Raw genomic sequence first — 24641 nt, 5'->3', positions numbered from 1 at the left:
TTTTAATCATCGAACGTTAGTTCACTTAGCCTTGGATCAAGATTTTGAGTCCTTGTTGGTTGCTATAGTCAATGAGATAAACAATAACGAGAGTGGTAATGATTAAGATTCAGTTGAATCTTTGCCATTACGTGCTTATATAAGTATAATGGAACGTTATTTATTATGATAATATGATGATACAAAATACGAATTTAATTTAGACGTTAGACTTCAGAGGTATTGTTCTTCAATACCGTGGAAGATAACCGTATTAGATATCTGATATTACAAGTTTCTATTATAAGAATGGGATGTAATGTGATCTTGGATCAACTTGTGTCCCAGTCGATGGGTTCGATTGATTAGTTGTTCTTGTTCTTGTAGTTGCAATTGTCGTTGTTTGTGGTTGGTACAACATCAATGCATATTGTACTTATATTTAAGATGCCAGTTCTTGTATTTAGCAGATGTGTAAGGGATCAAGTTGAAGGATATTGGTTGGATTGCTAGTCATCCAGAGAATAGCATGGAATCATTAGAATTGAAATAACTACAACGACCCTGATATAGATAGTACTAGCGATAATAATAGTAAAATAACAATATTTAATAGGTAATGATTATGTTGATGATGATGATGGGCTTGCATGGTAGAGTTAGTGAATCAGTAAGGACTAAGTGTGAGAAAGACGATGTAAAAGTGTATTTAAAGAAATACAGTTACAGGCAAGTGAGTAGAAGGTGGTGTTCAGGGACTCGAGCAATTTGTCGATGTGGTGATGTTTTAAGTTCGGCTAAACATTTATCGTTGGACACAGATACTTTGTCATATTTATTACAATTGAATGACTTGGTATATGCTAATACAGATATGGGTAGTGAAAGTGATGATTATGAAGATGAAGATGACGAAGATGCTGCCACTGAAGTCGAAATGGAAGATGAGTGTGATTACAAAATGATTGAAGAAGAAGAAGAGGAGGAGGGAGAGGAGGATTTTGATGGATGTTCTTCGGTAAAGAGTAATGTCTCTACATCCAACCATGTTCGCAAACAACATCAGATTAAAGATAAGACAAGATCGTTATTTAAAAAGGACAGGCATATATTCTCTGGCATATATGCTAAAATCAAGAATGGGATCTTGAATAATTTCAAGACATATGGGAGTAGCATCAGCAGCAATGGTGGCAGTATAAGTACAATTGAAGAAGGATCAATAAATGATACGGCCACTGCGACAACTCTTCTTGATAGAATGAGATGTTGTTCAAGAGGAATGATAAGTACGGGCACAGGCACTACTCCTAGCACCGGTATAGGACCTGAAATATCGTCATACAGTTACTACCATACTTTTAGCAGCAGTAGTGGTGATGTTAGTGGATATCGAATGAAAACAACATCACCAGCAATTACAACTGTATTCTGTCCATTGACGAGAACACCTCGATCGATGTCATCGACTAAATTCAGTGATGAAGACGATTACTCTTCAATGATTAATCAAGATGAAATTGAAAGTAATGATATGAATCATCGATATGGTAATAAAATATCATCAACAAATATACTAAAATTACTAAATCCCATCTAGAAAAGGTAGTTTTTTCATCATCCTTTACCCCTTTCCCATTATCCAGTATCCAGTATCCCATATCTCTTTCTCTTTTCTCTCTCTCTCCTTCCTGCTCCTTCCCATCACCCCCTTTCCCCTTCTCTTCTCATCCCTTCGAAATCAACGCCATTTATAAAACCCTGTTTATAGACCTCAAATCAATCCAAATGAAATAAAATAGAATAAAATCAATAACTAAACTAGCAAACCCCCCACCCCTCCCTCAATTTCTCCTTGTAAGAATTGAACTTGCTCTTGTAAGATATCTCAATCATCCAAACTAATCTTAAAACTATACCAAATGTCACTGTCACCATCACTATCACTTTCACTCTTGGTTGCGTTAAAGGATCAATATTGAAACTTTTCATCGCGATGACCTTTGAATTTGACGTTTTGAAAAAATTATCGCAATGGGGAATCCACAGCAATAAAGCAAAGCAAAGCAAAACTCTGAAAAACTTTTCAAATCTTAATAGTTTCGAAATAAAGTATTGATGATAGCAAGCAAGGGTCAGATTGAAGCTTTGTTTCTTTGTTTGTTTGCATTTGGTTGTTTTGGTATATATAAGTTAGTCTTTGGGTTTTTTGTTTTAGTCCTGATCTTCGAGTTTTACTTTTACTTTAACGAGTACAATCGCAATCACATCTACGTTTCCAAAACAAATAGTTCACTTGAAAGATCACGTTTGGTTTCAGGAAACTAATATTCTGGGTGGTTTAAGATTATATTATTTGCAACAATGGCCCACATTGCTACTGTAGAAAGAGAATACTCAAGTGTGAGTAAAAGACGTACTTCAAAATCTGCTAATGGTACTGTTACTATCGAAGTTGAAAGGGAAGAACATGAGGAAATTAAACTTTGTCATTTCCATGAATTGCCTGATTGGCAGAAGGATAATGAATTTATTCTAACTGGTTATGTTCGTGAAACTAACTCCATTAAAAAATGTTTACGTTCTTTGGGTTGTTTTAATAACGAATCAATTAATATTTATAGTCATTTGATTGCTGCTATATCATATTTCGTAGTGTTACTGTTCTACACTGATATACTATGTATCCCATCATTTCCATCGACTACTTTTGTAGATTATATGGTCATAGATTTATATTTACTGGGTGCCTTCACTTGTTTGATCGGTAGCAGTCTTTTCCATTGCATGAAACAACATTCAGAATCACATTCAGATATGTGGAGTAAAGTCGATTACATCGGCATTATTTGCCTGATTACTTGCTCGTTGATCTCTTTGTTATACTATGGCTACATGGATCATTTCATCTATTTTAAGGTTTTCACTGTCATCACTTTGGTTTTGGCAACAATCTGTACAATTTGTGTCTTGGATCAAAGATTCAATTCCAAAAATTTCAGACCTATTAGAGCAGGTTTCTTCATTTTGTTCTCAATGAGTGCTGTTATCCCAATTGGTGCTGGTTTCTCCAAATTTGGTTTCACAGAAGTACTTCAAAGAATTCAATTAAGATTCGTCGCATGGGAAACTTTCTTCTATGTCGTCGGTGCCTTATTATATGGCTTCAGAATCCCAGAGACTCTTTACCCTGGTAACTTCGATCTAGTAGGTAGTTCTCATCAAATCTTCCACATTATGGTCATTTTAGGATCTGTGTTCCACTTGAAAGCTGTGTTGGGTTCTTACACCTTTATGCATTCAAACATCAGTTCTAACTCATTCACTCTATCGTCATAATACATTTCCATTCTCTCTACTCACCCACCTCTGCACACCCACTATATCTCCTAATTATACTAGTAACCATGGTCATTTAATGTCATGATGATTAATATAGAGCCTCACTCAGAATTGGTCACTACAGCACCAATTCAAACAATCGTTCATCAATCAAATACTTTCTGATCTGGGGATTGAATATAATATTAGTTAAATACCCACAAAAAATGATAGTACATTCCCAGATAGTTGAATTTAATATTCTTCTAATTCTATTAAATCAGGTCAACTTTTCTTCTGAGGAAGAGAATGATTATAAAATATAACTAATTTTTTACCAAAAAAGTACATGTTTATACACATAATTATATAAGAATAATTCTTCATTTTACAAATAAATACCTTTTCATACATGAATCTAACTGTAAACCATCAATTCAACTACTTACTAACCATTGAATACTTCCTGACATGATCTCTTAAATTGATGAATTTTTCATCTCATACATAAATACTAAGTATCAGAAGCTTAAAGCTGAAAAATAAAAAAATAGCCAACTTATATATAAGATATCTCGATACTTTAGAATTGAATAAAAGAAGATATTATAAGGTTTAGATTCAGTCTCAGAACCTCAAGGATTGATTACTTTGTATTTATGATGTTCGGTCGTAGGTTAGGAACAAGGTTATATAGTTCTGGTGGTGTAACCAATGATTTTTTGAAGCAAATTTTATTGAGGGCCCAAGAGGTTACTTCAAAAGAAAATATGCAATTGAAGAAGTCTAAATCATCTAAACCTGGAAAAGAATTGAGTACTAAGAATTCAAATAGAAGAAACGATAGAGGAGGACGCCCAGTGAGAAGAAATGATGATAAAAGTAAAACTGTTAGTTTTCGTCCAAAGGACAAAAGATCAGGATCTGTTCAAACTTCAGCTAAAAGAAATGGCATGCAACATAGTGATGGAAAGATCTCTCAACAAAAACAATTTTCTAAGAAGAATGAAAAGAGTGCTTCTTTCAAGAAATTGGTTTCTGATGATCAATTAATAGATTCATTTTCAACTATGAAGACTTTTAAGCCTACAAACAAGAAAACGGATTCTTCTACTAGAAGAAACGTTGTTGGTGGCACCAAAACTATTGGTGAAAAATCTTTAGGTAATGTTAAAGTTGGTGATATTAGGATGAAAGTAGTCAAAAAAATTAAAAATGATATTTATATCCCACAACAGCCAACTGCTGTTTCATTGTTAAAATATTATCCAAAGCTTGCAAGCACTGCAAATGATAGGATGATTAGCTGTGCTATAACTTCATTAAATGAAAATAATTTCCCAGTCAATAGACCTTTGAATCTAGGTATTTCACGTACTTCTCGTGGTAAATCTGGCTCATTAATCAATAATTTAATATCGACTGATATTAGCAATTTGGGTTCCTATAATAATAACACATCCTTGGTTTTAAGAAAGGAAAAGCTATTAAAAAATATTGTATTAAATAACAATAACAACGAAAATGTCAATAGTATTATTGCAGGTAGATATCAAAACTTACCTACATTGAATTTGCAAGCTTTTCAAGCTATTTCTAAAAATGAAAAGAAGAAATACGCCTTAGTCAAGAACAGTAATGTCGTCAGATTAAGTTTAGAACAATCTGATAATCGTATACCTTTTGGTAAGAAACAACAACTACTTGATGTTTGTTCAGGAATTAAGCCAGTATCTGAGTTAACTCTTTAGGACAGATATATTTACGAGTAAAGACCTATTTTCATTTATTCTATATGCTTCTTTTATATATCTACCATGTTTGGATCACATAAACGGTTCCTTAAAACATATCATGTAAATATAGATAGATATACATAGTACAAAATAATATATTAAAGATATTATACTTCGATTAGAATTATTACTATTATTATATTAAATTAAATTATTTATAATTTTGATGAAATGGGTATTTGTTTTATAAAATGTTACTATATATTTTTAATATTTTACTAATGAATGAAACCAAAACTGTTTTGGATTAGAATATAGATTATGATGATTGATGTAATTAGAAGGTCATTAAAGCGCCTACTCTTCGAACATTTCTTGAGTTGGCTCAAACTTTAAAGAGTTGATATCATTATTTTCGGCTTCATTTTGTTGTCTTCTCTTCTTTGCAAGTTGTTCTGAGGCCTTGACATTGAAACCGTCTGTTAACATAGCTTGAACCTCTTCTAATTCTAAACCAGCTAATTCTGGGTAACAGAAATAAGTTAAAACGGTTGAAACAGCCGAAAATGATGCAAATAAGGCAAAAGTACCTGGTGGGGATATATTTTGTAACATAGTCAAGAAAGTAGATGAGATAATCAAGTTACCAGACCAGTTAGTAGCAGTAGCTAAAGCAGTACCTGCACCTCTAACATTTTGTGGGAACAATTCAGATTGTTGCCATGGGACAGTACCGATACCAATAGCGTAGAATGCTGCGAAGACAATAATGAAGACAATAATAACAATACCCCAAGCAGAGAAACCAGTATGCACAACTTGAGCATCATTACCATTAAATGTGATACCAATAAAATGGAAAGCAATAGAACAGACGACTAAAGAACCGGTCATACCTGGTAAACCAATTAACAGAATTCTTCTACGGCCAACCTTATCAATACAGAAGAAATTAATCAATGTAAATATGAAATTGGTACCAGAGACAATGATAGAAACAGCAGAAGAATTACTAAAACCGACAGTTTCAAAAATAGTACCAGAGAAATACAATAGAGAGTTCCAACCAGAGAATTGTTGAATAGCTTGTAGACCACAAGCAATCAATAAAGCTCTAAAGTTTGATGGAACAGTGTGTAATTGTATAAAAGCGTTTGAAACTTTTTCGAATTGATTCTTACCTGGAATAGAGTGATTCAAAGCTTGTAATTCTGCAATTTTTTCGTTGATGACTTCATCTGGGGTATCTACATAAGATTTGTGCAAAACTTTATTAGCTTTTTCTAATTGACCTTTCATAACATAAAATCTTGGAGTGTCAGGTAAGAACAAAAAGCAGGAGAATTGGATAACGGTTGGAATTAAAGATAAACCAACCAAGATTCTCCAACCATTATTAACATGACTTAAACCAGCACCACAACCATAAGCGATCAATTGACCACCAGTTAACCAAAGAGAATTGATGACAGTTAATCTACCTCTGATATTTTTTGGAGCGATTTCTGAAATATACAAAGGAGCGATTAAAGAACCGATACCGACACCGAAACCCATAATGAATCTACCGACAACCATTTGCCAGAAAGTATGGGCAGTAACTTGAATGATTGCACCTATTAAGAACATTAAATTTGATAATAAGATACATGGCTTTCTACCAAAAATATCAGCAGATATACCTGCAAAAATACTTGAGATTAAAGCACCTAAAGAAGTGGCGGCAGTAATAAATTCTTTATTACCATAAGTTAATTCCTTATGGTCTAAATCTGTACCAATAGAGATTAAAGCGGTGGAGATATAACCAGTATCATAACCGAACATAAAACCTGAAATAGAAGTTACAAAAGTTAAAATGATAATGAATGGAGATATCCCTTGGTTAAAATTAATGATAACGCTAGTATTATCTTCATCATTTACAGGTTTTATCACAATTCTATCATTAATTTCAAAACTTTTTTTACCAGATCTATCAAAAGTGTTTGAGTCGGTAGTATTATCAGCTTTGAAATTGCGTTGATGCATATCTACCGAATCTGAGTCGACTGTATTTGTATTTTTGATTTCATAACTGATGTTATCGTCATAATCATTTTGATCATCTTGAAACATTGGGATTCTTGATCTATTGTTGTTGCTATTATCCAATTCCTGTGAATCGTTGTAAGAAGTACCTACTTCTTGAACTGAAGTAGATATTTCTTTATCCTTCATTTTCCAATATCAGATTATATATATGTATGCTATTTTGTGTATAAGTAAAACTTATAGGAAAATGGAGGAGAGCAGGTTGATAGAGGAGATGAATTGAGTAATAAAAGAAGGGATAGTAACACTTATTTTGTTAATTAGCTTATTCGAAAACAAATTATTTTTTGTTGTTTACTGATTAAAACTTATAACAATGTGTGTGGCATTCCAGAATTACCAATGTGCTTATATATATATGAATTGATATAAGCTAGAACAATGACTGATTAGATTAGTTGATTAATCTATAAAGAAATTAACTGACAGTCGGTATCAAATCAATAATAGGAAGAATATTAGTTTAATTTATTTCAAAATTATGTGTGAGTTTTTCGTCAATTGATAATAAAGTTGCAGTAATCAGAATAAGAGTTAGACGTAATTAATGTTTTTTTTATTTATTTGCCTCTTTTTCCCTGTGTGTGTATTTGTCTGTTGGAATATAACCCTTCCTTTCTTACTATGCTTGAAGTTCTTGTACAATAATTCCTTGGGTCCTATAACAAAACAAAAATAAAAAAATTTATTTTTACTTTTTGATAGTTTCTAAAGAAAAATTTTATCTTAACATTAGGTTTTTTGCATTTTCGGTTAGCTCGAAAGCCTGTTGTCTTGTCTTGTCTTGTCTCGTCTTGTCATGTCATGTCTTATCTCGCTATCATCCCCCTATTCTTTCCTACTCTCTACAGTGAGAGAATAGAATGTTAAGCAAAAAAAAGAAATAAAAAAAAATAGCACAGGTTTGCATACAGTTGCTAGTTGCCATTCGAAATCTATCTTCTATGAGCTGTCCAAGGTAAATTATTCGGTTGCTTTTTTTTCCGTTTGAAAATGATGAAGATGGTGGATGATAAGTGAAAACTCGAAATTCGAAAATATATCATTTTCTTTCTTCCTCTCGTATTGTATTGTAATGTAGTACTGGATATAAGCTAGTGGCTTGATTATATCACTGTAGTATTCTCATATATTTTTGTTGTTCTGTTTATGCCCGCTCAGAGGATTTGTTACAGCCTTCCACGACCGATTTTTGGTTTTTGGTTTTATTTGTGATTTGGTAGACATTTTGGTGGCACATGCACATGCACGCCGTAAACCCAAACACCTCCCGGGGGGGGGGGGGACGGGGACACAGCCCAACGGGTTTGGAGAATTAATTTTTCACATGCAATCTATTTTCATTTTTAATCAGATAGTCGCGTGATTTAGAATGTGAAATTTTCAAAATAATATTGACAATAGCACTTTCGGTCTTTGCCTACGAGGGCAATGTAGAGAACCAAACGAGCATGTGCATTTCATCTATTTTGTTATCTCTCTCTGTTTTTGTGTTTTTTTAACTCTTATCTTTTTTTTCTTAAATTTTAATTTCTGTGGCAAAACCAGAGATCAGCCAAAAATAACAAATTAACCGCCCATCCTTTTTCACCCCGACAAACAAAATGCACTTTACACGAAGAGATTGGGGACATTACCTTACACATACCTCCATTGCGGAATCTAACACATCGATGTCTATCAGTAAAATAAAACTAGATCGCTCGATTACCAATGGTGTTCTTCAAAAACATGTTTAGCCCGATACTACAGTATGTTAGTTAGTCTTGCAGTGATTAGAACATGTATATATTAGAATCGTATTGAATGAAAACAATAGAACTAGGAATCGAAACCAATACCAATACAAAAATACAGCGGTAATCGATGTCTTTGTTGGAATAGAGCTTCTCTAAATCGTCGTTTTCACTTGTAAAAATAAGGTTCTGTCTCTCTTTTATACATATACAAATGCGTTATATATGTGTGTATTCATTCAAAGCGGGGGATACTATAACACTTTGTAAACCGTTGTCTCTTTTCGTATGGCGTCAACAAATTAAACGGAGATTGGTAATTGAGTCTTATTTCCCCTTATTTTCATATACATACATAAATACATACATGTATACTTTTTTGTCCTTGTCCTGAAATCAATAAAGGGTATAGTTGTTTATATCCGGAGTGTAGTCCAAAGGAAACTACAAGAATACTTTCATCCTGTTCTTATACATTGTGCAGAGAGAGAGAGAGAGAGATTAATACCGTGTGGTATTGGACATTGGTAGCACGTGGTGAGTATGGCAAGTGTATCATCAGAGAATGCTATAGCGGAATGCTGCCGGAGAGAGGTAACCGCCAACTTCATCAGATACATATACATATACATACATATACATATACGTGCATATTAAGACCTATCTCTCATTACAAGTTCGGCGGTTCACGGGTTTAGCACTCAAGCATAAACAATTACGTTCACTTCAGTTCCCTATGCTTGTTTGGTAGATATATCTCACAGCAATTAAAAATATCAACAGTGGTTTAAAAATATAGTAATCACGTTATATTAGTTACTCTCTATAGATCTGTACATACATAGACACTATTACTAACGTGTGTGATTTGTTCATATTCTTACTACTATAATTGGTTTCTGTCTATGCTAAGATTTTATCTTTTATGTATATACTGGTATGTATGTGAAATGTGTCTTTTTTGTCAAAAAATAAAAATTATCCTGTATGATCTAACTTTTGATGACCTTTTATTCGTGTTGCAGATCCTTGGAATGCTCCTCAATCAAGTCATTTTGATAACATAATAAAAGTTGTCTGATCTCAGGAACAAATTCTGTCTTTAATAATCTTTCAATTTCTTGATTACCACTGCATCTACATAGAATTTCAAAATCATCTTCATCATGCATAAATTCTGGAATTTCAACATCCCCAGTGACATTCTCCTCATCTTTCCCCTCTTCTTCTTCCGCTTCTGCTTCTGCTTCCGCTTCTGCTTCTGTTTCTGCTTCAACCTTTGCCAATTCAATAACAGTGATTTCTAATCCCATATTTATATCAAAATAACAAATTGGTTTACCCTTTCTTTGGGAAACATTCGAATCACCACTGATCTTTGTAATTTTAGTAATTTTCATCTCATACTTGTTATCATCACTAACTTTCCTGAAATTTGGTAATTTAGAATTAAAGTATGTTTCACTCCATGGTAAAGTATTCTTATCAACCCAGTGCCAATTGTTAGGATTTAAAACAACCATCTTATAATTTCCTAATAAATAAATTATCTACTCCCCGTGAACAATAACTATATAGCCCTTTTCAAAGTACCCAATTTGAAAAAAACGTTACACCTAGTACAAGTGAAAGTAATGAAAGTTATTTTGTATAAGTAGGATCTAATTTGAAACACAAATATTTAATGATTAAGCTACTAATGAGTTTTTCTTAATTACTTAATGTAATAATTCTTATCTTAGAGTGCCTAACCCACCGGTTATTAATTTTATTTTTTGTTTGTTTTTTAAATATCAATCTCATCTATTCTTTCTTTTACTCAACATAACCAAAAACAAGAAAAAGGGAAAAAACATTTATCACGTGCTTTTGAAAATTAATATCAAATTAACTAAGCTGAAGGATGGTATATTGATAATATATTTATAACCATTAGAGGAATTTGTGAAATATAATGTAATAATTGTATTCATAAGTCTTTTTTTAATAGTATGAATACATAATCAAAAAAAATAAAAAAGAAACAACAAGCATTTAAGCATGATGGTTAATTAAAAACAAAATGCTTCCAACCAGAGTCGAACTGATGATCTCCACATTACTAGTGTGGCGCCTTACCAACTTGGCCATAGAAGCTTTAATTGTTGGAGTTTTGAGGGCTATGTTTGAAGATTTAAATTAATTAATAAAAAATAAAAAATCGACCTTAAACATCTCATTTCAGTCAATTGTCGTATATTTACCTCTGAAAGATGTAATAAAGAGAAAGAGAAATATGTAGCAGAAGATTAATATTACATCAACCCGTTGATATTGTAGAGAATTATGAAATAAGAATTTTCATTAATTCAAAATATAACTAAACTGCAGATCTGTGATGCATACAGTTGACACTGTCCAGATCTCTCTGATCAACTAGAAATATTTGATTATCTGGATTATGAAACTTTAATATTTCATTTGGTACTGGATATTGAGGTAATTGATTATTTATCGTTTTAAAGGACTACACGTTTAGATCTTGTCTTGGACATCTGGGCGTCAGTTGTTCAAACAGAAGATTTCTGATAATTAAACTTATATATAGATATCCATTGAGTTTAATTTATCTTTTAATGAAAATGCCTGAGTTTGAGTGAAAACGCTTTATTATTTCTGACAGTTCAATGCGCTAGAAGAAAGTTCATATTCTAATTTCAGAATTCAAGTCAAGTAAGTTGGTAGTTCCATTGGGACTGATAATATAAAAATTAAGGTTACAACTATTTACTAAGCGATCGCTCATTTTAGACAAGTTTTGTTAATTTACAAATTCATTGGAATTATTAGATAATCTATTGTGACAGTGTTGGAATTTTGTTTTTTGATACAGTTCATACGTTATAAGATATTCTGAGAGATACAGGATTAAACATCAGCTACTTCTAACAGGTAGTACCAATATAGGTTTTGTTTTTGGTATTTTTATCCAATTTTAAAATTCGAATTAATGTTTTTTTCTTTTTGAAGCCTTTTTATTAAAAAACGTTATTTTACAGTTATGAAATTAGTTATAACAAATAAAATAGTTAAACATATTTAGAGGTTAATCAACTACTATTAATCAGATACAATAACCTTTATTATCAATAAAGGTACTCTTTGAGTTGTTAACTCAAAATTCTAATATTTATCATAATATTGAGATAATTTCCATGACAGTTCCAATTTTTATAAACGAACTCTAAACAATTCCTATCTATCATTATATAAAACTCATTCCTTTATTAATATTTTAACAACATTTTACAATTGACATCTCGAAATTTAACCCAAATTTTCAATGAACAATTGACGTAATAACGTTTTAACAATTCTTATATTTTATAATACTTAGAAAATGAAAAGATAACTCGAACGGTAAAATAAATATACTGCCCTCATCGCTCAACATTTAATCAATTACAAGACACTTAATACCTTATTTAAGATGAAGAATCCTAAAGAAAACTTTTTGACGTGACTATTTTTATTACTGTTATAAAATCAGATTTGTACTAATACACAAACTATAGAAAATCAATTCAATTCCCCGTTTATATTATGTTAATATTTACCTATGATGCAAATTAACCATTATTGTTTCTTTACTATATTCCAAATTGTTTTTTATTTGAATATTCATTTCTTTTCACTCATAGCTTCCCTTCTTGCAGCATCTTGTAATAGATTTGTATCAACCATACTCTTTTGTAAGTATACATATCTAACTGTAGAGCCTCTAATAAAGATATTCCTTACAGAACCTAAATGTGGATATTTTTGTTCATCTGTACATGAAATATTATCCAATTTTAAATTTAAAAATTGATCAACTGATTTCAAAGTACCTTTCAATTCAATATCATTTTTCAACTATAACAATAACATTTTTAAAAACATAAGTTAGTAATATGAACCAGACATAATATTGAGATTAATAACAAATCCAATTAATACTTAGATATTTGATATTCATTGAACAATATTAACCTTTTAAAATTCTAAACAATATACTATTTTAACATACTTCAACGGTTACTTCTTGATCCACTAGAGTCTTAAAGAATGAAAAGAACAACATCTTATAATTCGTATATACCTGACTTTGTTTAATGGACTGTCCCCTTAACTGAATACTCTTTCATCAAACCTATTCTTCATTAAACATTCTTATTCTAATAATTATTGTTCTTATTCATTTTTTTTTTCTTACAGTTATGTTTCCTCTAAGAGGAGCTTTGCCCGTAATACGAATGAGTATGAAAAGAGTAAGAGTTGCCTACAAAGAAAATGATGACTTTTAAGTTGAGTAGAGTGGATATTGGTTGGTATATTAAGCAGTGTCATCATAGTAATTCGTTATTACAGCCTACATAGTAAACACAAATACACATATAAGTAAATATAGATATATAAAAATATCTACCTGTATACATACATATATACCAATATCGTTACATACATGGAAGATAGGATGTGGGCAGTTTATAGCTTAACGTGGAGGGAAGACGAATATCCCTCGATGTATATATATATGTTAAAATGAGTGTATATCAACTAATATATTATATTTCTTCTTCAGGTTCTCTAGTTTTCAAAACTAATGGATGACCTGTGACTCGGAAGTAAATATCTTTAACATCATCAGTCATTGATTCAAAATGGGAGGAAGAGTCGTAAGATCTTGATAAAAATATATTATCTTTTGAGCCGTCTTCCTTTGATTCGAATAGTTCTGCTATTCCCATAAACTTCTCTTCGATCGGACCCAATAATTTGAAAGCGGGTTCCAATTCAACATGTGGTTGATCTGTTTCAACTATAGTCGATATAATTGCTAGATAATGGCCCTTTGCACATACGTTGTGAGCATCAGAGACCACTGCAATATATATATCATTTGATCTATTGACCTGACTTTGTGGTATTATAATTTGCAATGAATCACTATTACCAGTGCCTGGCACAGGGTGGTTTAGGATACAGATTGCTCTGATTACTCGCTGACCTGTAGATTTACATTTATCTGGGAAGTAAGTTGGATCAGCTATTACCTTTGGTGCTTTAAAAGTGCCTAATTTTGTTTCTATACCTTCGAATTTGTTTTGATCATTATAAAGCACATTTTTTATTGGAGTATCTAGCATGTAGGTACCACCGTAGATAGCAGATAGACGAGCAAAACCTTGTGGTAGTTCGCCTAAACCGTACATTGGATACAAGTAAGGAGATTTCCCATATTTTGCAACACTTTGACAATATAATAATATTCTTTCATATGTAGGTCTTGCGGACATTTGTAAATAGTCATCATTTGTCCAAAGGGCCATTGAATGGCCTATGAATTCTTTTGTTGAATTTCCCAAACCGAATTTATAATAAACTTCATCCATTGTATTTGAATCTAGATCCAAACCTTGATGAGTAGATTTTTCATCTTCATTGTATGTACTAATCCACTCTAAAAATTTCTTCATTCTACGTTTTTCAAAGATACCCATTAAAGGAGAAGAAATTGCTTCGATTTCATTTGCAGGGACTTTATAAATTTTCCCACTTTTGAAGACATAAGACCCTGAAACCTGTTTAAAATCGACATATCTTGTAACGTCAGTATGGATTAGGATATTAGTCAGTTCACCATTTGCCATTAAGAACTTTGGGATCAAATCTACGTTCCAGTCCCTATCTTTACCGAATTTAGTTTCTCTGTCTTCTTTTGAAATTGGGTTTTGTTTGAACTTATCATAAAGTTGAGATAAGGTTACAGATGCAGCTTCAGCACCGTAATGGTCCTGTTTATCGATATGTAGTACCTTTTGGCCATCTACAGATAGTAAACCGGACAATATACATTCTGTGATACCAGTACCCAAAACGATGACATCGTAGTCTGTATCTAAATGTTCTTGATCCATGATCCCTTAAAACTATTTTTATAATAATGGAAGGGCAGTGGTGTCAAAGTGTGCAAGAGATGTAGAGACCCACACTACTAGAAATATAACAAATCAAATATTACAACGGCACAATTCAGAAAGGTTAATGTGAAGTTAAACCCAACCGAAATCCTATGTTAAACTTAAACTTAAACTTAAATTCAAACTTAGACTTCTGAAATTAAAAAGTAAAAATTACAATAAAAAAAATACTAATAATAATAGTAATAATAATAATAGTAATAATAATAATACTAGTTAGAGTTCCCTTTTTACCTTTAACCTTATTTTTTTTTACAATTTCACCAAATAAGTCACTTATGAACCTGAAAAAAACTATACGTGGCTCTGAGCAGTAGTACCAATATCTAAGAAATAGCACTGGCAGCAACGACAAGAGATACGATACGATATGCAATAGACAGAGTTATCCAGTCTCAGTCTAATAGTATGTGATTAGTTTATATAATTTGAAATAGAATAAACAGCCTTTATCAGTTCTATAAATCAGCTAATTTAGTAGTATATACCACTAGCAATAGCAATATGGCAATAGCAATGTATAGCAGTACAGTATTGGCAGTATAGTGTTAGCATTTATCATTTGGCTAATGACATCGGGTAGCACAGTCAGTCCGGTGACATTGCCTGGAACGGGTATACGGGTATACGGGTATACTTGTACGGTTACGGTTACGGAGGAAGAGGAAAGGCGAGTCGAATTTTGTTTGCACTTTGGGAAACACAGGTACCTTTACACGAACGAAAGAGAGAAGGGTGCTCTGCGTGCAGAATGATATATGAAAACAAGTTATTAGGAGAGAGCAACTTACACGTGATCTCACGTGAGATCACGTGTAAGCTAGTGACGGTTACGAATCCTAGTTTAAATTTAAGGCAAATGGAGATATGTATATATATATACATATAAGCAATAATCACACTGTCACTACCGACAGTATATGAGACATTCATTGCATTCTATTGTATGGCAACAAACGGTGATCTTATCATTCTGGTACGGATCAGAGAAAGGGACCCTTGCCATCATCAAATCTCTTAGTTCAGAGAAAGAAAGAATGCAAGTAACATCCATTTAGAGACCATTGCTACACTAATGAAACTACCCAATGTACCTTCCATAACAAACATTCATCAATGGTATCAATTGTCGTTTTGCTATGTGCTATCTTTGAGATGTATATCAAATGTTAATGGCACTCTCCTGCTGTTTTTTTACTAGTCCGCAAAAACTTTTTCAAGACAGAGAGAGACAGATATCGAACTTATTAATCAGTCTTTCCAAATGGGAAAAAGCACAAGGGTGATAGAAACTTATGAAGTCAAACTAATGTTATAGAAGGAATTTTTACTTTTGGAATAGATATATTGTTTTGTTCTTGTATTAATATATTGATTTTGATCCTGCTATGTTTGCAATATATACTGGTGCTTTTGCAATCGCATCCATTTATCGTGGAATCAAAAAACGTAATAAGGATAAAAAACTAACCAAAATGTCTTCATTAAATCACATTTCCACAGGTACTAGAGATAAAATTAGAAAATTTCGTACCTCCACTTCAAGAACAGAAGTGATTAGAGGCTTAAGCATTAAAATATTGCCAAATCCTTCTTATGAAATTGTTGTGGATGAAGAGGAAACTGATGAATTGGATGATATTAAAGATTTAAGTGAATATGCAGATGTTCTACCAGATAACTCTCCAAGATATGTATTGATTGCTTATCCATTGACTGACAAGGATGGTATTAAAAAGGCCCCTTTGATTTTATTATATTGGAAACCAAACACTGTCGTTTCACAAGAATGGAAAATGCTGTATGCAAGTGCTTTAGAGATGATAAGAAATGAATGCGGTCCTTCAAAATTAATCGAAGTTTCTTCAGGTTTAGAAGATGAATCAGATGTGGAGGATTTAATAAAAGAAATTCTAAAATAAGTTATATACTTCACTTAACTTTTAACCTTACTTTACATTTCTCCTCATCTTCATTTCCCCTATATCGTCTTTTTTCTATTGAAGCAATGTAATTTAAATTAATTAATGCTGCAGCGCAGCAGTTTTCATGTATAGATAATTAACACTCATCCAATTTAAGACATTGGTATAATAAACAGACTTTAACTGATATTTTATTGAATTCATAACGAAAAGAGTTGCTTCTTCTGTCTACTTACTTTTCTTGCCCTATTAAATATATATATATATCTTTTGATCCATTTTGAAGAAATTGGATACACGTCACATGACGTTTTGATTTTCGAGTGACTACTCATGGACATCGCAATTTTATCATAAATCCGTACATCTGATAATTACTTTTCAAGTGTTTTTTTTTCCTTTTCAAAAGTGAGAAACGAGAAAAAACGTGACTTCTATTCTTTTTCGTTGGAAACGAAACAACTAATCGCAATAAAGTAGAAAAAAAAAGTCAATTCAAAAGAGAAAACCGCGCACGCGATGACGCGACACGACGCAAAAAAAAGTTGGAAAAGTTTCAACATCTCATCCATTCAACGATGTAATTTTTCATCTCAATTTTACTCTCATCTTGATGTATATATAAGAGACGGTGGTCGTTACAATCTGAATTAACTCCATTCCACCTCTATTGTTCCTTATCTTTTGATTTTGATTCAATATAACCAGTCAACTAACTAACGAATAATCAGTCAAAATGGGTCGTATGCACAGTTCCGTATGTGAATTTATAATTACTCAATTTGAATTTTGATGAAATCGTATTGGTTATATAAAGTTAGTTATTGTTTGGATCATGGTTTTCATTGTAATTAATGAAAACATTTACTGGTGTACATCATAAATTTAATTTATAGAGCTCATTTTTGAGCTCGCGATGTATTAGCTGGGTGATTCCAATTTTATGTTGAAACGTATTGTTCAACTTGTATACTGTTACTGAATTGTCAAGTAATTGAGAATGATGTAGTCAGGTACATGTATGGTACTAGGTTTGGTTAATTCTACCTACCTTGTATCCGTTATAGATGGACAATTGGGTCATTAATAATTTTATTAGTGCTGACCTATGACCACGATGAATGATGGAATAATCGCATAAAATTTGTAATTCACCTCGTAAATGTAACCATGCTATCAAATGATAATTGTCTTTAGTAACTTCTACGTAGTATCATTTTTGAAACAATCTTACTAACAATATATAATATTGAATTGAAATTTCAATATCGTTTTAACAGGGTAAGGGTATGTCTTCCTCTTCTATTCCATACTCTAGAAATGCTCCAGCTTGGTTCAAATTGTCCTCTGAAGCTGTCGTTGAACAAATTATCAAGTACGCCAGAAAGGGTTTGACTCCATCTCAAATCGGTGTCTTGTTGAGAGATGCTCACGGTGTTACCCAAGCCCGTGTCATCACTGGTAACAAGATCATGAGAATCTTGAAATCTAACGGTTTGGCTCCAGAAATTCCAGAAGATTTGTACTTCTTGATCAAGAAGGCTGTCTCTGTCAGAAAGCACTTGGAAAGAAACAGAAAGGACAAGGACGCTAAGTTCAGATTAATTTTGATCGAATCTAGAATCCACAGATTGGCTAGATACTACAGAACTGTCTCTGTCTTGCCACCAAACTGGAAATACGAATCTGCCACTGCTTCCGCTTTGGTTAACTAGAAAGTTTAATGTCATTACAATTATTTTATATTATATTTTTATAAATTTTAGTCTAAATTGAAATACATTATTTTCGTATCACTAAAGTAGCTTTGATAATATTCCTAAATAAATATATTTAAATTAATTTTGATCTCTGATTAGTTTTTCTTTGGTGTAGTAATACTTGTAACAAAAGTATTAAATTACACTCATCGTTTTATAAAATGAGATGTCACTTAACTTTTTATATACAAGTGCTCAATAAATGAGAATCAGCTCCAAATGACATCGCATTTCAGCAGCCTACCTGCTCACAGAAGTTATATTTTTTCACTTTATAGGGATGTCCTAAGGAATATACATCGATGTTGTTATTCGGTAGAATTGCAGAATATTTTAACTTCCAAGTTAAATTTAACAATGAAACAGCAAAAGGGGACAATGTCAAGTTGGAAAGCTCATTCGAAGATTAAAGAATTGGAAGAACTCAACGATCGTCTGATAAATAGAGATTTACCATATTTGAAAGAACTTATTAACAATTTATCAGGTAATAAAATCAACTCCACACAACCGAATCAATATGTGCAAGATCTCAAAGAGGCAACTAATTTAATCAATGAATATCATTCAAATAATTCACAATCTATAGAAACTATTAAAAAGATGGATATCTTGAATCGATATATCAAGACTAAACAATCCAAGCATCTTTTGCCCAAGGAAATATCAAATGTCTATAAAGAATCTCTTCTGTTACCATTTGCTATTCACGAAGATTCAATTTACAAACTTAATAAACTTCATAATCAATTAATAAGAGGTCCTCCAAGAGTTCGATTAACGAATACAAAAGCAGGTAAGATAACAATTTGGTTCCTCAGAAGTGCATTGAACAAAAAAGATAGACAATCCAAAAAATTGAAGTTGAGAATTGCCAAAGAGAAACAAAAGCATCAACAAAGGATAGATAATATTAAAACCTGTGAAAAATATGCATATTGGGCTCTATTAGAAGCAAGTTGGGAATCTTTATTAAACACAGGAAAGTTACCAACAATAAATATAAATAAAACAATCAATAACCTATCAACTCTTGACAATGAAGATATCAACATCAATAGAAAAAACAACCATCATATCAAAGATATACACGTTAAAGAATGGATAGAACCAATAACATATTCTATTAAACAACTTGTTGATAAAGAATTTGAAAGGAAATGTCACTATGAAAACTATAAAAAGATAATTCTATATGGGAAGAATAATGGATTAATTGATTTTTTTGAAAACAAGACAAAAGTAATGTATGCAAGAAGAGTATCTAGGTATAAAACAGTAGTAAATGGATTACCATTTATTATACCCACTATTCCTCGGAGAGATTTAAGAACAGCCTTGCTTGACAATAAAGTTTTGCTTCCATAATATCATATTAATCATCTTTGATAGAGCCAGTCTTCAAAAGATAAAAACTAAAGGATCACACTCTAGTTTTGAATGTCCATACTTGTTCAAATAGTTACTTAAACAAATAAAATCATTATAATGCATATTCATGAAGTCATATATAAAGATAATAAAACTTTAATCTTCTCTAACTAAGTCACCCAATTCACTAGGATTTGGATTTTCGACAATAGTTATATCTCCTAACCACTTTGACAACTCTTCATCTAATTCTGAATCATCTGCCTTGTTTTGAATATCCAACCCTCTCATACTTGCAATTAGTTTCTTTATATCATCTTCAGAAGCTTTCTCTCTTAATAATTCTTCAAATAAAGTGACGTGATATTTACTGTCATCCGGGATTCCTGGATTAGAACCCGAAGTTGTAGTATACAAATGAATGCCAGTTCTGCTAAAGAGAGCATCCTCTGACAATTGCATTTGATAAAATTGGGAACATTTAAAATGCAATTTACTACAATAAGTTGATAAATATGCGTATGGATTATTCTCCCATAAAAATTTTCTAGTATTAATATCTATCGAGAATGGATCACGTATTCTCTCTGGAGCTCTATCACATAATGGGTAACCACACTTCTTATTTAAATTTCTTTCATCAATCAGGTCCTCATACAGTTCAGGAGTTAAGAACTTGGCTAAATACTTTAACGTTTTTTCATCTTGACAATCTGAATCACAAAGCATTTCTAGTAATCCCAAGGAAATCATCTCAGTTTCACGAATAGACAACTGTCTATGCATCTGATGAGGTTTCAATGCCTTTTCCTGTATATCCTCGATTGATATCATCTTATTATTAACTAGCAAACTGATCTATACTTTTCTGGAATTTTTTAATTATCTATTCATTAAATGAATTGAGAAGTTGCTCAATTGGTCTATTAGTTTGACCGTCTTTTTAAACAATAAACAACACTAGTACGATACCAATACACACCGTTGACCACAACTACCCTTTCTCGAAGTATCTGATACTTACTTCCCTTCAAAAGTTGATTAATTCTTAACTTTAAATAAGGTTTTCATCATTTTTATTTCAATCAATCTTTCGGTGTTTTCTAACCTTTTAAGCACTGGTTAAGATAATTGAAGAAAGGACGGAATATAAGCTATATGTATTATAAAAGATCTTAAATTTAGACTAATATGCTATTAAAAATCTATGTATTACTGTCATAAAGAGTATGAAAAGTTAGGTTAGGTGTTAGTGCAAGTGAATACAGGGGGAAAAAGGTATACTTGGGTATATCACACACATATAGAGAAACCTAACCTGTTCCACACTAATCCATAAAAAAAAAAAAATAAAAAGTAGGATACAATTAACAATTCTTTAATATAATATAATGATATGGAACAAATATGTACATTAAGTACGTACGGCTAATCTTTAAAAAGCAGCTGGGAATAAGAAATCACCTGTAATACAAGTGATGAACTCATCTTCTACAGTGTATGCTCTTGCTAAAATAGTATATTTACCAGGAGGAACTTCTTCTGGGATATCCACATCCTTATTCAAATTATACTGACCAGCAGTAATTGGACATTTCAAACCGTTGACGTCATTTTCTGACAGTACTTCACATAAATCAAAAGTTTGAGTCAAAAGCTTGATATAACCCAAACGCACTTCAACATCTATGTAGGCACCTTTTTTAATTTCAGTATCAACAGTACCAGAAGCAGTGATACTTAGTTTCCCACCACGCTTAGGAGGATTAGGATTCAAGCTAACTTTTTCAATACTCAATAACTGTTTAATATTAACATCACAAGTAGCTAATGATGTACCACCGGCGATAGGTTTCTTAGTCAATGGTGGTTCTAATGCAAATGGAACGACTAAAGCATTACCAAAAGTTAAAAAAAAAGTTAAAAAATTAAACAATAAAACAGTCAACAACATCTTAATGATCTGGTAACTTCATGATTTAATCTTAGCATATAAACCATAAAGTTGAATCATAGATAGATCATCCATTAATTTAATTAACTTATCCTTATCACTCATCTTATCGTTTTTATATTGAAGTTTCGTTCCTTTCCTTTTTGTTGCCTTTCCTTTTACTTGAGGGAAAGACATTGTCACGTGGTATCACATGATCAGAATATTTTATAAATCAGGGTAACCCAGTTAGAGTAAGAAGCGCTCTGACGTAATTCAATTCAATTACTTAAAACTATTTATAACAATATTAATAGTTATTATCAATTGGACTACTTTATATCATATTATATTATACAGGTTGGAAAAGATCTTCCTTTTATTTATTATCATAGTTTTTGGTACTTTTTATTTTATTTTATTTTATTTTATTTTAAATTAATTTATAATAATTAATAATTGAAAGTGGGATATTGAAAGTTTTCCCAACAACACAGGTAAGAATACATATTTAGTTTTCAGAATTAGTAGAAACTGTGAATTATTGGAATTGATGAGACCGATGAAAAAAACGTTCATCAACAGCAACGACTAATTCCGATAATTATTCTTTATCTGTTTTGTTGGGCATGCAACGCGCAGAATTCATATATTTTATGTGACTCTATTAATTTTCATTATCATGTGAAGTTAAAATTGGACTTGGAATTGGAATTGGAACTGGAATTGGAAATGGAATTGGAATTGGAACCGTACAGATCTACAAGAAATAACCACCTCTTTGATTATTATTGGCGATGGATGTTTCTTGTATATAATCTTCCGGTACAGCTGAGAAAATTTTGAATACAGGTTCCAAATCATCTTCGACTTTCATCACACTGGCCACATTACCACATCTATAACAGTAATTAGGGGCCGACCATACAGTGACTACATCTTTTTCTGGGAAATGGTATTTGAAACCTTCCATGACCAATTGATGTGCTCTTGCTATCAGGTTTAAACCATTGACATGGTTGAACTCTCTAGCGACTTTACTCCCGAATAACCAACCAGCACCACGAGGGGAAACTTGCCAAGCTTCAACATTATCAGGATCACTCCAAAGTAAATCAGAGAAACCACCTTCATGAGGAACCTCCTGTGCACGAGACAACACACGAATTTGGTCTAGCATTCTAATCTCTGGAGATAACCCACCATGAACACATAAGATACGACCATCAACAATTGCTGCCAAAGTTAAGAAATCAAACACTTGACAACAATATTTCCATACTGTCGTAGACCCATATTTATTTAAACATTCTTCATAAAACCCATAGACTTGAGTAATTTGTCTGGATTCATGATTACCACGAACTAACGTTATCTTCGAAGGATATTTCACTTTCAAACACATCAATAGAGTAAAAGTCTCTAAACTGTAATAACCACGATCAACATAATCACCTAAAAATATATAATTTATATCGTCAGGAAATCCACCAGCTGTTCTAAATAATTCCAAAAGATCATGAAATTGACCATGAATATCACCACAGACAGTAACTGGTGTTTGCACCGGTTGTATATTACTTTCTTCCATAAGAAGCTCCTTCACCATTTCACACAATTGCTTCATTTCATTTTCAGCCAATGCTTGACATTTTTTAATAGTCTCTAGCCACTCATCCGGACCTCTATTAATCATTTTGGATTATATTATATTATGTTAGGTTGTATTGGATTAGATTAGGTTGGATTCACTTCAAAATTATCTTTTCTAGTTATCCTATTTTTCAACTGCCCAAAAGAATCAACACTTTATTTATTTTATTATTTTTCTTTCTAAGAAACAATAAAAATACTAGAAATCCAACAACTGGAAGTCTTAAACAAGCTTTAGCACCTTTAAACTAGTGTTCTTGACTCCTCGATTATTAATCATTACATTGGTTATTCGTATTAAACTCTTCTTTGACATCTCTTCAATTTTAACCTTTGCAATTTGGTTTGATTTCTAAGATACTATCCTTCGTGACTAAGTACATGCGTTTTTAGTGATCGGCAATCACGTGATAATTTTTTGGCAAGATATACAGATATACAGATCTCTTACAGCCCTTCTGTACGTTCTGGCCACTGTAGATGCCATCGATCAAAGAACTGTCACTAATTAAAACTATAATACTAATGGGGGGGGGGGGGGGGGGGGGNNAAAAAAAGAAACACACACACGATATCTGAGTTATCCATTATTAATACCTTTTCCCATATTTCACTACTAATACGCATTAAAGATTAGTTATTATGTAATCTATGTGAATTTATAATAGTATTATAAGATTTTAGTTTATGACTTTAATTTTATCGTCTCTAAATGCAAAAACTGATATTAAGGAGACATTGACTATTTTTTATTCAATGTGACATAAAATTGAAATATGATACAGCCTATTCTACGTACGTTTGGATAAGTTGTATTATCACCAGGTAAAATCTACGTTATGAACCTTCGCCTCTTTATCTACTTAACTGAAAGGACCAATTTATTGAACTGATACACGCGAAAGAATGTATCTTAGTTTAACCTCATCAAATATATTATTGATCATTAGAATGGGAATAAACTGGTAGTGTTGGTGATATCTAATCTTCAGAATACAAAACTATCAAGAGAAGTACAAACAATACGGTATCTACTCATTATAGACGACACAGAACTGAGCCACAGACTTCATCTGATAGCTGAAGACGATACAGAATGAAACATGTTCGAACTATCGCATACTCAAGATC

The 24641-nt window shown here is 32.0% G+C and overlaps 13 protein-coding genes and 1 non-coding gene across 14 annotated transcripts; 6 read left to right on the top strand and 8 right to left on the bottom strand.

The window, feature by feature from the left end:
• Positions 1–598: 598 nt before the first annotated feature.
• On the top strand, positions 599–1579 carry Kpol_1053p27 (uncharacterized protein; the record flags this gene model as incomplete). Its single annotated transcript, XM_001644098.1, has 1 exon — positions 599–1579. One exon carries the CDS (start codon positions 599–601, stop codon positions 1577–1579), a length of 981 nt encoding a protein of 326 aa, XP_001644148.1.
• A 764-nt stretch (positions 1580–2343) lies between these two features.
• Positions 2344–3318, top strand: Kpol_1053p26 (hemolysin III family protein; the record flags this gene model as incomplete). Its single annotated transcript, XM_001644097.1, has 1 exon — positions 2344–3318. One exon carries the CDS (start codon positions 2344–2346, stop codon positions 3316–3318), a length of 975 nt encoding a protein of 324 aa, XP_001644147.1.
• A 641-nt stretch (positions 3319–3959) lies between these two features.
• RSM28 (mitochondrial 37S ribosomal protein mS46 RSM28) lies at positions 3960–5051 on the top strand (the record flags this gene model as incomplete). Its single annotated transcript, XM_001644096.1, has 1 exon — positions 3960–5051. The coding sequence occupies one exon, from the start codon at positions 3960–3962 to the stop codon at positions 5049–5051; it is 1092 nt and encodes a 363-aa protein (XP_001644146.1).
• A 342-nt stretch (positions 5052–5393) lies between these two features.
• Kpol_1053p24 (sugar porter family MFS transporter) lies at positions 5394–7256 on the bottom strand (the record flags this gene model as incomplete). The annotated part of the gene is made up of 1 exon (XM_001644095.1): positions 5394–7256. One exon carries the CDS (start codon positions 7254–7256, stop codon positions 5394–5396), a length of 1863 nt encoding a protein of 620 aa, XP_001644145.1.
• Positions 7257–9876: 2620 nt separating this feature from the next.
• Positions 9877–10389, bottom strand: HCH1 (Hch1p; the record flags this gene model as incomplete). Its single annotated transcript, XM_001644094.1, has 1 exon — positions 9877–10389. One exon carries the CDS (start codon positions 10387–10389, stop codon positions 9877–9879), a length of 513 nt encoding a protein of 170 aa, XP_001644144.1.
• A 540-nt stretch (positions 10390–10929) lies between these two features.
• On the bottom strand, positions 10930–11002 carry Kpol_1053trna1. Its single transcript has one exon. It is a non-coding gene; the product is annotated as a tRNA-Thr (tRNA).
• Positions 11003–12526: 1524 nt separating this feature from the next.
• Positions 12527–12968, bottom strand: LSM2 (Sm-like protein LSM2; the record flags this gene model as incomplete). The annotated part of the gene is made up of 2 exons (XM_001644093.1): positions 12527–12760; positions 12915–12968. 2 exons carry the CDS (start codon positions 12966–12968, stop codon positions 12527–12529), a joined length of 288 nt encoding a protein of 95 aa, XP_001644143.1.
• Positions 12969–13452: 484 nt separating this feature from the next.
• Kpol_1053p21 (uncharacterized protein) lies at positions 13453–14805 on the bottom strand (the record flags this gene model as incomplete). Its single annotated transcript, XM_001644092.1, has 1 exon — positions 13453–14805. One exon carries the CDS (start codon positions 14803–14805, stop codon positions 13453–13455), a length of 1353 nt encoding a protein of 450 aa, XP_001644142.1.
• A 1451-nt stretch (positions 14806–16256) lies between these two features.
• On the top strand, positions 16257–16790 carry AIM7 (Aim7p; the record flags this gene model as incomplete). The annotated part of the gene is made up of 1 exon (XM_001644091.1): positions 16257–16790. The coding sequence occupies one exon, from the start codon at positions 16257–16259 to the stop codon at positions 16788–16790; it is 534 nt and encodes a 177-aa protein (XP_001644141.1).
• A 1292-nt stretch (positions 16791–18082) lies between these two features.
• On the top strand, positions 18083–18508 carry RPS13 (40S ribosomal protein uS15; the record flags this gene model as incomplete). Its single annotated transcript, XM_001644090.1, has 1 exon — positions 18083–18508. One exon carries the CDS (start codon positions 18083–18085, stop codon positions 18506–18508), a length of 426 nt encoding a protein of 141 aa, XP_001644140.1.
• A 264-nt stretch (positions 18509–18772) lies between these two features.
• Positions 18773–19921, top strand: RRG1 (Rrg1p; the record flags this gene model as incomplete). The annotated part of the gene is made up of 1 exon (XM_001644089.1): positions 18773–19921. The coding sequence occupies one exon, from the start codon at positions 18773–18775 to the stop codon at positions 19919–19921; it is 1149 nt and encodes a 382-aa protein (XP_001644139.1).
• A 159-nt stretch (positions 19922–20080) lies between these two features.
• On the bottom strand, positions 20081–20758 carry RTR2 (putative protein-serine/threonine phosphatase; the record flags this gene model as incomplete). The annotated part of the gene is made up of 1 exon (XM_001644088.1): positions 20081–20758. One exon carries the CDS (start codon positions 20756–20758, stop codon positions 20081–20083), a length of 678 nt encoding a protein of 225 aa, XP_001644138.1.
• A 601-nt stretch (positions 20759–21359) lies between these two features.
• Positions 21360–21878, bottom strand: NPC2 (sterol transporter; the record flags this gene model as incomplete). Its single annotated transcript, XM_001644087.1, has 1 exon — positions 21360–21878. One exon carries the CDS (start codon positions 21876–21878, stop codon positions 21360–21362), a length of 519 nt encoding a protein of 172 aa, XP_001644137.1.
• A 739-nt stretch (positions 21879–22617) lies between these two features.
• SIT4 (type 2A-related serine/threonine-protein phosphatase SIT4) lies at positions 22618–23553 on the bottom strand (the record flags this gene model as incomplete). Its single annotated transcript, XM_001644086.1, has 1 exon — positions 22618–23553. The coding sequence occupies one exon, from the start codon at positions 23551–23553 to the stop codon at positions 22618–22620; it is 936 nt and encodes a 311-aa protein (XP_001644136.1).
• Positions 23554–24641: the final 1088 nt, after the last annotated feature.

Source organism: Vanderwaltozyma polyspora, genomic scaffold, assembly GCF_000150035.1.
Source record: "Vanderwaltozyma polyspora DSM 70294 KpolScaffold1053 genomic scaffold, whole genome shotgun sequence".
NCBI classification, from domain to species: domain Eukaryota; kingdom Fungi; phylum Ascomycota; class Saccharomycetes; order Saccharomycetales; family Saccharomycetaceae; genus Vanderwaltozyma; species Vanderwaltozyma polyspora.
Note: the sequence above shows the minus strand (reverse complement) of the source record. Positions and strands in the feature narration are given on the sequence as shown.